At 45.2% G+C, this 12925-nt stretch overlaps 1 protein-coding gene across 3 annotated transcripts in view; it reads right to left on the bottom strand.

The window, feature by feature from the left end:
- ADCY8 (adenylate cyclase 8) overlaps window positions 1-12925 on the bottom strand; it is a 225256-nt gene that overhangs the window by 53151 nt on the left and 159180 nt on the right. For all 3 annotated transcript variants that reach the window (XM_010811937.4, XM_025001640.2, NM_001192841.1), the window contains one exon: window positions 227-428. In XM_010811937.4, coding sequence (XP_010810239.2) covers window positions 227-428 — 202 coding nt within the window. The remainder of the gene's footprint in view (window positions 1-226; window positions 429-12925) is intronic.

Raw genomic sequence — 12925 nt, 5'->3', positions numbered from 1 at the left:
AGCAAATAACCTCCACCACTAAGAAAAAGACCATTTTCCACCAGTAAAATGCATGGTTCTGACCGTATAGCCACATCTTCCTTCTCTAACCCTGACCTTGGGGCTTGACGAGGTACACGAAGGCGTTAATAATTAGTACCAAGGAGGGCAATGCCAGAGGCTGCAGGTTCTACCAACTCTTCATTCCTGACTACACGCTAGACAAGTGTCTATGTGCAATGCTTACGATATTTAGGATGGCGCCCAGGAAATTAATCAAGATGGATGCAAAGATGATGACGTTCCTGGCCAAATAGGTCTCGTTAATCCAACAGCAGGTTTTCCGGAGGACCAGGGGCAAACACTTGTAATCCTCTGCCGTAGTGATGAGGACCAGAGCTGAGTGCAGCATGATCAGGATGGAAAACTGGATGGCCATGGGCATCACCCTGCAAGAAACACAGAATGTTGGGTCACGTGGCATTAATCAGGGATCCCCCCTCTCTGTGCAACCTTGTCAATCATGTTCAGGATTGCCCTTCCCCACTCCTTGCACCCAATAATTCCTCTAAAGCTCTCTTAGCCCAGGAAAGGGGCTTTTAACAAGAGACTTTTATTAACAAGAGACTTTTCAAAGTCTCTATAAAGTCCCATCCCTATAAAATATTCTCTTGAGAAACTTTGCAATGAACATCAAATATTGGGCTTGATCTGTTGCTTCTGCCCATTTTTTCCCACTTATTTCATCATTCCTCTTTCTCACTTGGCAACTGCTGCCAAGGCAACACACCACTGGAATTTTATCTGAGTACTCTGGCTGTGGGAGAGATCCATATGCCCTTTCCCCCTCAAGGTGGGTGTTAGGAAACACTTTCCCCCATGACTGCTCTGATGCCAAGAACTGAACATGGCACCTCTCCACGTGGCTCAGTTTGGTTAGTGATTATCACAGTTTGCAGAGGCTACACTATGTGTTGTGTGGGAGGTGGGTATATAGGACTCGTATTTGCCTACAGTTTCAACATCACTCCCAATTACACATCTGGAGCTTCAGCGCTACGTCCCATGGCAGCTCCTGCCTACTGGGCACCTCTGTTGGGTGTCAGGTGGTGATCTGAAACTCCATCTCTGGAAGCATCTGCTTCCTCTCCTTCTCAGCCAACTAATCACCTGGATTCTCCTTGGGAATTTATCCTTTGTTCTCTCTACTCTACCCAGCCATTTGGGTCCTCTGCTGGCACCTCAAGTTTCTCTACCTCTGTTTTAGCCAGTGAACTGCTGCATGTTAAATGGTGTCCTGAGGGACGTGGTAGGAGGTTTCGTATCTGTTCCTTCCTCCATAAAATGAAGTTTGTCCCTTTGGCTTTAATATTTTGACTGGATCTCAACAAATGTACATTTAGTGAATGAAGCTGAACCCACCTTCTGTTTGTTTTGGCCACACCATGCGGCATGTAGAACTCCCCCAGCCTGGGATCAAACTTGTGCCCCTGGTGGTGGAAGCACAGTGTCTTAACCACTGGACCACCAGCGAAATTCCTGAGCCCACCTTCTGCTAGCGCTACCACTTCTTACTGTCTTGTCTAAACTTTCTTATTTCTTATGACTAACACTAGTGTAAGTACCGTATTGAGCTCTTGATTATGTCCTTAGGCACGTGCTAAGCACTTTATATCAATACATCATATCTCATTTCCATTCCTTGGAACAAACCTAAGAGGTCTTTTGATCTCTTTTTTCACATGAAAAGTTAAGGCTCAGAGAGCAGCAACTTCCCAGGAGTTACTGAGTTGGTAAGTATTCGAATTAGGATTGAAAGTCCACTCTACTTTGTCACTTTGCTAAGTTTAGCCATGTTGGTGAGTAATGTAGGTCCTATGATTGCAGTAATTTTTTTTTGCTTCTGTGGTTTTATTAGGGAGGCATCAGGGGTACCAAGACAAGAGACACATTTTGCCCATCTTCTAGGAGATCATAATCTACAGGGAATATGGATATGCAAATGATGAACTGATACATACTGCGTTGTGATAGAGAAAAGGTAATCAACAAACATGATTTTAAGAAATAAGAAAGGAAATCAAGGAAAGGAAGACTTCCTAGAAGAGGTGACATTTAGGTTAGGCCTTGGAGGTTGAAGAGTAGGATTTTAGGGAGGAAAGATTGGAGAATGCGGGCAAAGTAGCAGAAGAATGGGAGTGACCAGTGTGTAGAATGTCAATTTCCTCTGCGTGGTCAACCATCATGAAGGCTGGAAAGTGATTTCTACAGCCCAGATATCATTGTTGGGAGGGTTTTTTTTTTTTTAATGCCTGCGCAATTTTGATTTTATGGATCACCTTGATAGGAAGTCTCTGCAGGAGTTTAAGATAAGAACAGAAGGTCTGTGCAGCAGTGGGTTCCCAGAGGGCTCCACACAGATGGGAAACTTCCCCCCAAACAGGCTGGAAAAACACTCCCTGACAACACACCATTATTCCTGGGCACCCAGGGGAGGCAAACGACGGAGAAAGCAGGCGGATCGCTTTGTCAGGTGCTCCCAGGAGAGAAGGGGCCAATTTCAAGGCTGATGCTGATGCAGCTTAATAATGTGAGGCAGCCACTGAGAATACGAATATCTTGTTCCAAAGCGAAGGCAGAGGCAAATCAAGCAAGGGTGAGTCTGAAAGCTGCTCAGCGGGAGACTTGGACTCTTTGATGGTCAAGGCTGCCATCTGGGTCGTCTACAGACCTCCGCACGGTGTATCTGCCTGGCAGGTTCTCACCGCTGCCTTTTCTCTTTCTCCATCTCTCTGCACCCTCTGGGCAATCCTCAAGCACTTGCCCTAATCGTTCTGTTCCTCCTACCTCTGTATTTTCTCACTCTCTGGGGGCGGTAGGGGTGAGGGGTGCAGGGCAGGGACATCCTGGTCATCCTTCAAGGATCAGTTTTCTTTGGATTCTTCCAAGACACCTGGCATCAGGCTTGTGCTTATGCTAAGCCACTTCGGTTGTGTCCGACTCTTTGCAACCGCTTGGACTGTAGCCCGCAAGGCTCCTCTGTCCATGGGATTTCTCAGGCAAGAATACCAGAGTGGGTTGCCATTTCCTTCTCCAGGGGATCTTTCCAACCCGGAGATGGAACTCATGTCTCTTATATCTCCTGCATTGGCAGGTGGGCTTTTTACCCTAGCACCACCTGGGAAGCCCTGGCATAAGGCTAAGTACACAGAAAGTGCTCAATAAATACTCACTGACTTGTTTTTTGTGGGAGAGAAGACTTTCTCTTCTCATCAGCCTCCATAGGCTGTATTCCTATCCACACTTCAGCGCCTCTGCCTGCCCTCCCTGATGTATCCTTTACAAGAGGAGGAAGGACCAGCCCTACTGGTCAGCATTCATCTGGGGTGTTCAGTGGACCTGGTTCTTCCTGGAGGGCAGAGTTGCTGCTCAAGGTCAGTGTTTATGCAAAGTTCAGATGCTTGTCCTCTCCTCCTTCTAGATCCAGAGGGAGGATGGGATACTCAGGAAGCTAGAGCCTTGACTTTCCCGGTGGGAAGAGACTTGGTCATCTCCTCCCTTTGGCCAGACCATCTCTTCCTTTAGACAAGGAAGCTCAGGTTGCCCCAGGAAGTCCTGATGGGCAGGAGGTAAAAGGTAGCTAAGAGCAAAGCCCTGTGTGTTTGGACCTGTAGCTCTGAAACATAGCTAATAACACACCTGGGGCAAGGTAGCGAATTCTTCTGAGCATCTTAATTTTTTTTTTCCCCAGTAACTTATTTTTATCTGCAAAGCCAGGATTTTTAAGTCCACCTCTTAAAGGAGGCTCTGAGGGTAAAATAATAAAGTAATGTAATGCTTAGCACATAAGAAGAGCTCAAAAAAAAAAAATTCATTTTCTTTCTCTATTCATGGTGAAAATCAGAAAAAGCATTTTAAAGATCTCTGGGAGGAATATTAACAGCAAGATAGGCTTTCTAAGCAAGCTACTGGCGCTACATAAACATTCCTCTGGAAATCTCTGCAGCAGCTCTTCAGCGTTCATTTATTTCTGCACATGTAAACATTATAACATCAATTGCATTTTTTATCTAATTATAGAGCTACTCAGGCATCCAGGGAGTCTGAATTTGCCTTTGCATTGTTGATGCACCTAAGAGGCAAGGAAACCTTTCATTTCTGAAATCGAGTCTGAAAATGAATGACAAAGAATTTGCAAACAGCTCCATCCAGAACATTTCTAGACCTTAAGTTCTAATTTGCTCTCTGCAGTATGTCATTAAAACAGGGTGCTGGCTGGTATCATGACTGGGCATTTGCTGGGGAGACAAGGATCTGGGAAATGAGTGAAAAGCCTATGGTGGCTGGTGGTGCAACAGGAAAACAGAAGTGCACACTGAAAGACGACATTGGTACCACACGTTAGAACTGACAAAGAGCCCATGGGTCCAGAGGTACACCTGATCCTCGTAGCAACCCTGAGAGGGCAGTATTTGTAGCCTCTTGATGGGGGGAAATACGGTGACTCAGGAAGGGAAAGGGAGTCAGAATTTATCAAAATGGGTATGGCTCATCTGATGCTTATAGCAGCCCTGGGAAGCTGGCATTGTTATTTTATAGATGAGAAAACTGAAGCTTCAGAGAGGTCAAGTATAATACATACATACAGCCAGTAAGATGCACAGAAAGAATTAAGATCCTGTGCCTCTCCCTTTCCTCTCATTGGCCTTCTCTTGCTTGCTCCCTCTCTTTTTTCCCTCCTACCTTTTCCCTCTCCCTTTCTCCCCTCCTTCCCTCCCTCTCTCTCATTACCATGTGCGCAGACTTAGATACAGGTTCTCTTATTACAGAAGGTATCTTCTGGTCTTTCCTCAGTTTCCCCTTCTTGGAGAGGAACAGCTGCAGGCATGCGGAGATTAAAGGAAAGAACCAGGCAAAGCACTGTCTTTCTTTGCCAGGGTCCATTAATTTTTGCTTTGGGCCTGGGAATTGGCTGTGGTCATATGAGCAAAGATTGGCTCATCTGCTAAAGAGTCCATGATGGAAGAAAGGCAACTGCAAGGCACCTACCATCTGTTCAGTCTCAGAGAATCAATCAGAAACAAAGTGAGTTGGAGAGGAAAGCGCTCACAGTGAAGAAAGGCTGGGCTGTCTGGGCCCACGGGCCACTCAGTTCCCAACGTATGTGGGCTGTCTGGTCAGAGCTCAAGCTTGGAAGCTGTCTTCACTGTCAGTGTTTTCTCTGCACTGAGCATGTGAGGTTGGGGTGCTGGCTGGTACTTCTTTTTTTTTTTTATTAAAAAGGATTTTTTTTTTTGCCATACCCTGCACGGCATATGGGATCTTAGTTCCTGACTAGGGATCGAACTCACACCCTCTGCATTGGAAGCATGGAGTCTCAACCACTGGACTACCAGGGAAGACCCTGGCTGGTGTTTTAGTTCCTGGCTTCCGCTTGCACCCCAGAGTCAGAGACATCATCCAGTCAGCTGCTAGGTGAGGTTCTAGATCTCTTGCCCCTGGAACCCAGGAATTGGGCATCAAGGTGGCTCAGCTTCCTTGGTCACCTTTCCTGGGAAGGCCAGCTGGGAAAGAGGGGGCGTGGCGACCCCTTCTCCTGTCCCAGGAGCAGGTCCTCAGGTCCGGCCTGGGCTCCTCCTTCACTCTCATCCCCTACACACAGTCAGTCCTGGAAACCGTCAACTCTCTGTCCTAAATGTGGAGCAAGTTCATCCTCTCAGGCTTGCTTCTGTGTCACTGTCTGGTCCCTCTTATTTCTCACCTGGAGTTTTGCCATTGCCTCCCAAATGGTCTTCCCAACCGCAGACCTTGTCTTCTCCCCTCATCATCCATCCCTTCTAAACAGAAATCCAGTCACGTCCCTTGTTGGATTAAAATGCTTCTGTGGGGCTTCCTTGGTGGTTCAGCAGTTAAGAATCTGCCTTCCAATGCAAGGACACCGGTTTGACCCCTGGTCTGGAAAGATCTCATATGCCAAAGGGCAACTAAACCCAGGAGCCACCACTGGAGCCCACACATCTAGAGCCCCGTGCGGTAGCAAGAGAAGCTGCAGCAGTAAGTCCGTGCGCCACGACCGAGAGCAGCGCCTCTCGCCATGACTAGAGAAAGGCCGAGTGCAGCAATGAAGACCCAGCACAGCCATTAATAAATAAATAAAAATTTTAAAAAACTAAAATTAAAAGGAAAGCTTAAATGAAGTCTTCTCTGCCAACCAGTCACAATTCCTCTGCAAAGCTTACACATCCCTCACCTCCAGAACACCCGATTTCCAGCTCTCCCCCTGCTGCTCTCAGCCTTCGTCTCAGTCCTCTGTCGTGGCCGGGGAAAGACCCTCAGGAGGTGGCTCAGGTGTCAGCGTCCCTTCTGGGACAGCTGCCCTGATCCCCCCGCCTCACCGCACTTTCGCGCTATCATGAGTCATTGCACTCCGCTGCAGTTGTTCACCTCATGGGCTTTCCCCCAGGTAGACTGCCAGCTGTATGATGCCAGGGACCGCATCTCCAGCGTCCAGCATGGGCAGGCACACAGTAAGTGCTCGCAGGATGTTTGTGGGAACGTCAACGCCCTGTGCTCCAGGGCGGGAGGGAGCACTCATCAGCTGTGACCACACCCACATCCTCACTGGTGAGAGTGAGGAGGCGAGTCCAGGGAATTTGGGTACACCTGACCGGACCCCACAAACACACACAGCTCACCACCCTGAGACCAGCCCTTTCCCCATGACCCTAGACCCTGCATGCTCTTGGGTAGTCAGGAGACCCATTCTCCTATGGCATTCCCTGGTACCCCATCCTGATGTATTCATTGCCGTTTTTGTTGCTGTTCAGTCGCTCAGTCATGTTCGACTCTGCGACCTCATGGACTGCAGCACGCCAGGCCTTCTTATCCATCACCAACTCCTAGAACTTCCTCAAACTCATGTCCATCGAGTTGGTGATGTCATCCAACCATCTCATCCTCTGTCGTCCCCTTCTCCTCCTGCCCTCAATCTCCCAGCATCAGGGTCTTTTCCAGTGAATCAGTTCTTCACATCAAGTGGTCAAAGTATTGCAGCTTTGGTTTCAGCATCAGCCCTTCCACTGAATATTCAGGACTGATTTCCTTTAGGATGGACTGGTTGGATCTCCTTGCAATTCAAGGGACTCTCAAGAGTCTTCTCCAACATCACAGTTCAAAAGCATCAATTCTTCAGTGCTCAGTTTTCTTTATAGTCCAACTCTCACATCTATACATGACCACTGGAAAACCATAGCTTTGACTAGATGGACTTTTGTTGGCAAAGTAATGTCTTTGCTTTTTAGTATGCTGTCTAGGTTGGTCATAGCTTTTCTGCAAAGGAGCAAGCATCTTTAAATTTCATGGCTGCAGTCACCATCTGCAGTGATTTTGGAGCCTAAGAAAATAAACTCTGTCACTGTTACCATTGTTTCCCCATCTATTTGCCATGAAGCAATGGGATCGGATGCCATAATCTTCATTTTTTGAATGTTGAGTTTTAAGCCAGCTTTTTCAACTCTCCTCTTTCAGTTTCATCAAGAGGCTCTTTAGTTCTTCTTTACTTTCTGCCATAAGGGTGGTGTCATCTGCAGAGCTGAGGTTACTGATACTATTATCACTATAATATCATTGCTATAGCACATACAGATTTACATATATAGGCTGTCAGATCAGATCAGATCAAATCAGTCGCTCAGTCGTGTCCGACTCTTTGCGACCCCATGAATCGCAGCACGCCAGGCCTCCCTGTCCATCACCAGCTCCCGGAGTTCACTCAGACTCAGGTCCATCGAGTCAGTGATGCCATCCAGCCATCTCATCCTCTGCTGTCCCCTTCTCTTGCTCCCAATCCCTCCCAGCATCAGAATCTTTTCCAGTGAGTCAACTCTTCGTGTGAGGTGGCCAAAGTACTGGAGTTTCAGCTTTAGCATCATTCCTTCCAAAGAAATCCCAGGGCTGATCTCCTTCAGAATGGACTGGTTGGATCTCCTTGCAGTCCAAGGGACTCTCAAGAGTCTTCTCCAACACCACAGTTCAAAAGCGTCAATTCTTCGGCACTCAGCCTTCTTCACAGTCCAACTCTCACATCCATACATGACCACAGGAAAAACCATAGCCTTGACTGGACGAACCTTTGTTGGCAAAGTAATGTCTCTGCTTTTGAATATGCTATCTAGGTTGGTTATAACTTTCCTTCCAAGGAGTAAGCGTCTTTTAATTTCATGGCTGCAGTCACCATCTGTAGTATCTACATATATATCTACATACACAGCATATAAATAGCTACATTTATAGCATATACATCTAGACATATGCATATACTTTATATTTCTTTATGTCCTTCCACTAGATGATAAGGCTCAGAAGGGAAGGGTGTTTTGGATTACTGTTGTTTTGTCTCTCTCTCTCTCTCTTTTTTTTTTTTTTAATTTTCTGTTCAGTGATGTAACCTCAGCACCTAGAACATACCTAGCTCACAATAGGCAAGGGTACCCCACCCCCACATGGAAGAGGTACATGGACCTTCCTTCTCTCTCTCTCCCTCATTTAAAACATTTTTTTTAAATTGCAAAATGAATCATAAATACAGAAAACCACATAGATAGATAGTGATAGAGAAGTCGCTCAGTCGTGTCCAACTCTTTGCGACCCCGTGGACTGTAGCCAACCAGGCTTCTCTGTCCATGGGATTTTCTAGACAAGAATACCAGAGTGGGGTGCCATTTCCTTCTCCAGGGGATCTTCCCAACCCAAGGATCCAACCCAGATCTCCCACATTGTAGGCAGACACTTTACTGTCTGAGCCACCAGGGAAGCCAAAGTATTACAAATCAATTCCCCACCATCCACCAAAGGTTATCAACCCTTAAAAATGTCATTATAAACTCATAAAGTTTAAAATATTTGCTGGTATTTGATTGACTGTTTTTACAGTTATCCACACCACAGCTCTAATTATTCCATCTTGGGACAGTAGAAGCTTCTTCAGTGTGGCTTCTGAGTTCTTTGCAGGTGACCATCAAGCACTATGACTTTGTTGCATTCTAGCAGGACAAGATGGAGAAGGCAATGGCACCCCACTCCAGTACTTTTGCCTAGAAAATCCCCTGGACAAAGGAGCCTGGTGGGCTGCAGTCCATGGGGTCGCTAGAGTCGGACACGACTGAGCGACTTCACTTTCACTTTTCACTTTCATGCATTGGAGAAGGAAATGGCAACCCACTCCAGTATTTTTGCCTGGAGAATCCCAGGGACGGGGGAGCCTGGTGGGCTGCCGTCTCTGGGGTCGCACAGAGTCGAACACGACTGAAGTGACTTAGCAGCAGCAGCAGCAGCAGCAGTAGGACAAGAGGTTTCAGCCTTATCATGGATATTTCCTGTCCCAGCTGTAGCATCATACATATCTCCAAAATTAAAAAACAACAACTGTGATGTGTTACTTCAAGTTCACAATCTGGCCCCTAATTATGCTTATACCTACTGGGTTGGATATTCTTTCTAGGACTTCGCACACTTATAGCTCCAGTCCAGGATACCATCTTCTATTTGGTTGTCATGTCTCCTTAAGCTCTTCTTGCTGTGCAAGTTTTTCATACTTCCTTTGCTTTAAATGGCCTCGACTGTTGGGAGAAGTATGGGTCAGGTATTTTATAGAATGTCTTTCAACTGCAGTATGTCTGATGTTCCCTCATGATTAGACGATGGGTTTTGGGAAGGAAGACCACAGAGTTTATGCGTATTCTCATTTGGCCACCTGATGCGAAGAGCCGATTCATTGGAAAAGACCCTGATGCTGGGAAAGATTGAAGGCAAAGGAGAAGGGGGCAACAGAGGAAGAGATGGTTAGAAAGCACCACTGACTCACTGGACATGAATTTGAGTAGACTCCAAGAGTCAGTAAAGGACAGGCGAGCCTAGTGTGCTGTAGTCCTTGGGGTTGCAAAGAGTTGGACACAACTTAGCATCTGAACAACTCATCACAGCTCATCAACATGGCTTATCCCTGTTGAGTTTAACCATTATCGGCTGGCTGAGGTATACTCCCCTATTTTTCCTCCATCCGCACTGTCCTTCTTGGCAGAAAGTCACTTTCAACGTAGCCACAATCTGAGGAGTAGAGGGTAAAATTGCACCTCATCAAGGACACAGTATCTACATAAATTATTTGGACTTTTCCCCATGGGAAATTTATTTGTTCTTCATCTTTTCTTTATTCATGCAACCATTTATTTATATCAGTGTGAAATCCATGGATATTTATTGTACATTTTGGGTTATTGTTGTTGTTCAGCCAACCCAGTTGTGTCCAACTCTTTGCAACCCCATGGATGGCAGCACACCAGGTCTCTCTGTCCCTCACCATCTCCTGAAGTTTACCCAAGTTCATGTCTATGGCATCGGTGATGCCATCATCATCTCATCCTCTGATGCCCTCTTCTCCTTCTGTCCTCAATCTTTGGGTAATAACCCAATATTACTTTATTTATTTTCTGGCTCAAGTTGTTCCAACTCTGGTTCTTGGGAGCTTTTCCTATGTCCCTTTGATATATTTCCATCACTGTGTGTTTTAATACTTCCTAATTTTCTGGCCCTAAATGATGTTCCAGGCTCATCTTGTATATTTGCTATTCCAGACTTAGAATCAGCAGCTCTCCAAGGAGCTCTGGTTCCTTGCATTGGATATCGATATTAGAAATCAGGATCAGGGTTGTGCCTATGGCTTGACGTGCTATCATTGCTGAGGCATCATTGCTGCCGGACATTCTCTGCTGACAGAGCAAGGACATTGGGAATGGCAATCCAGTCCTGAAGAATTCCACAGACAGAGTCTGGTGGGCTACAGTCCACGGGGTGTCAAAGAGTTGGACACGACTGAAGTGACTTAGCGCACATTCTAATCTGTGTCTATAAACATATCTGTGTTTATGTAGACATCCTATATCTAAGTATATATATATATGTGTGTGTATGCTCAGTCGCTCAGTAGGGTCCAACTCTCTGCAGCCCCGTGGACTGTAGCCCACCAGGCTCCTCTGTCCATTGAATTTTCCAGGCAAGAATACTGGAGTGGGTTGCCATTTCCTGCTCCAGGGCATCTTCCCAACCCAGGCATTGATTGAATGTGTCTCTTGAGTCTCCTGCATTGGCAGGTGAATTTTTTACCACTAATCCCATGTGGGATGCCCCAAAGGCACATACTCTAGTGAGCTTAACAAACACATGCTAATGTCTCCTACTCTAAGCCTTTACCATACGGATCATTCTAGCCTTTTCTCCTTGTCTGTAACCTCTTCTGGACCAACAATGAGAAACCTGACTCCCTCAATCCATTAACTTATAGTGCCCATAAACTGCGGCTCAAGTTGTTCACACACACGTCCATGAGAAACACCTTTATCAGCTAAAGTACAGTGTCATGGCACAGTTCTTTTTATGCTTAGTTCTAGAGCCCATGAATCCCCAAAACTGCTTAGGAAACCCCCTAACGCTACTTAAGAAAACCCCATCTTTTCTCCCCAACCCCTTCAGTAAGGTTGTTTCACACTTTTCATACAGGTATAATCTTTTATCATAGTCTTATTTCATCATGGGGTCCCCTGAATTCCTAAATAATTTTTTAAAAAAGTTTTATACATTAAGGTCATTCTTTGGGCTGTAAAGTTTATGGGATTTGACAGTTCATAGTGTCATATAGACACCATTACAGTATCATAGTGAATAGTGTCACCACCCTAAAAGCATCTCCTGGGCTTCATCTATGCAATAATGCTCTTCCTCCTTACTCTCCAAATAATATCCTCTCTTCTTTTGCATGCTGTCTTATTTTAAATGAGCATTTTATATGATTTCACTTTGTTTCCTTTCTTAGTATATCAATTTTATTTGTTAAATCTTTTTTTTTTTTTTTTTTTAGTATTTGCTTTAGAGTTTATGATGGACAGGGAGGCCTGGTGTGCTGCGATTCATGGGGTCACAAAGAGTCGGACACGACTGAGTGACTGAAATGAACTGAACTGAACTGAACCTTCAAATTGGACTTCCCGGGTGGCTCAGTGGTAAAGAATCTGCCTGCTAATTCAGGAGACACAGGTTTGACCCCTGGGTTGGGAAGATTCCTTGGAGAAGGAAATGACAAACCACTCCAGTATTCTTGCCTGGGAAATCCCATGGACAGAGAAGCCTCATGGGCTACAGTCCAGGGGGTCACAAAGAGTCGGACACAACTTGGTGACTAAACACCACCAGCAGCAACAACCTTCAAATTACGCTGTAGCACTTTGTGCGTAACACTGGTGCCTTAAAGCATCCCCGGTTCCTCCCTCACATGCCTTATCGTGTTGCTGTCATTCATTTCGCTCATCTATATTTATTACCATTAAATACATCGTTAATGTTGTCACTTTAAACAGTTATCTTTTAGATCAATTAAGAATAAGAAAAAAATTTCAACTTCATTTATTTCTCTTCTGATGCTCTTCCTTTCTCTGTGTAGATCAAATTTCTGACCTACATCATTTTCCTTATGTTTGAAAACCTTTTCTTTTTTCTTGTTTTTAAAAAAAGCTTTAAAAAATATTTCTTGCAGGGAAGATCATATAGAAATGCACATTTTGTTTGTCCGATAAAATCTTCAGTTCTCTTTCGCCTTTGAAGCATATAGAATTCTAGATGGGTGACTTTTTCTTTCAACACTTCAAGTATTTCATTTTTCATTCTCTTCATGCTTGCGTGGTTTCAGACAAGAAGTATGGTGTATTTCTTCCTGTTCCTCTGTAGGTAAGTAGTAACTCCCCTATCCTCACCACTCCAGCCTTCTATGAAGATTTTTTCTTTGTCTTCAGTTTTCTGCAATTTGAATATGACCTACTTAAATGTGCTACTTATTTATTTGGTTATTTATTTACTCTGTTTATCCTGACTAATGTTCTCTAAGGTTCCTGGTTCTGTG

This window comes from Bos taurus, chromosome 14, assembly GCF_002263795.3.
Source record: "Bos taurus isolate L1 Dominette 01449 registration number 42190680 breed Hereford chromosome 14, ARS-UCD2.0, whole genome shotgun sequence".
Classification (NCBI taxonomy): domain Eukaryota; kingdom Metazoa; phylum Chordata; class Mammalia; order Artiodactyla; family Bovidae; genus Bos; species Bos taurus.
This window is presented reverse-complemented; position numbering and strand designations above follow the sequence as displayed.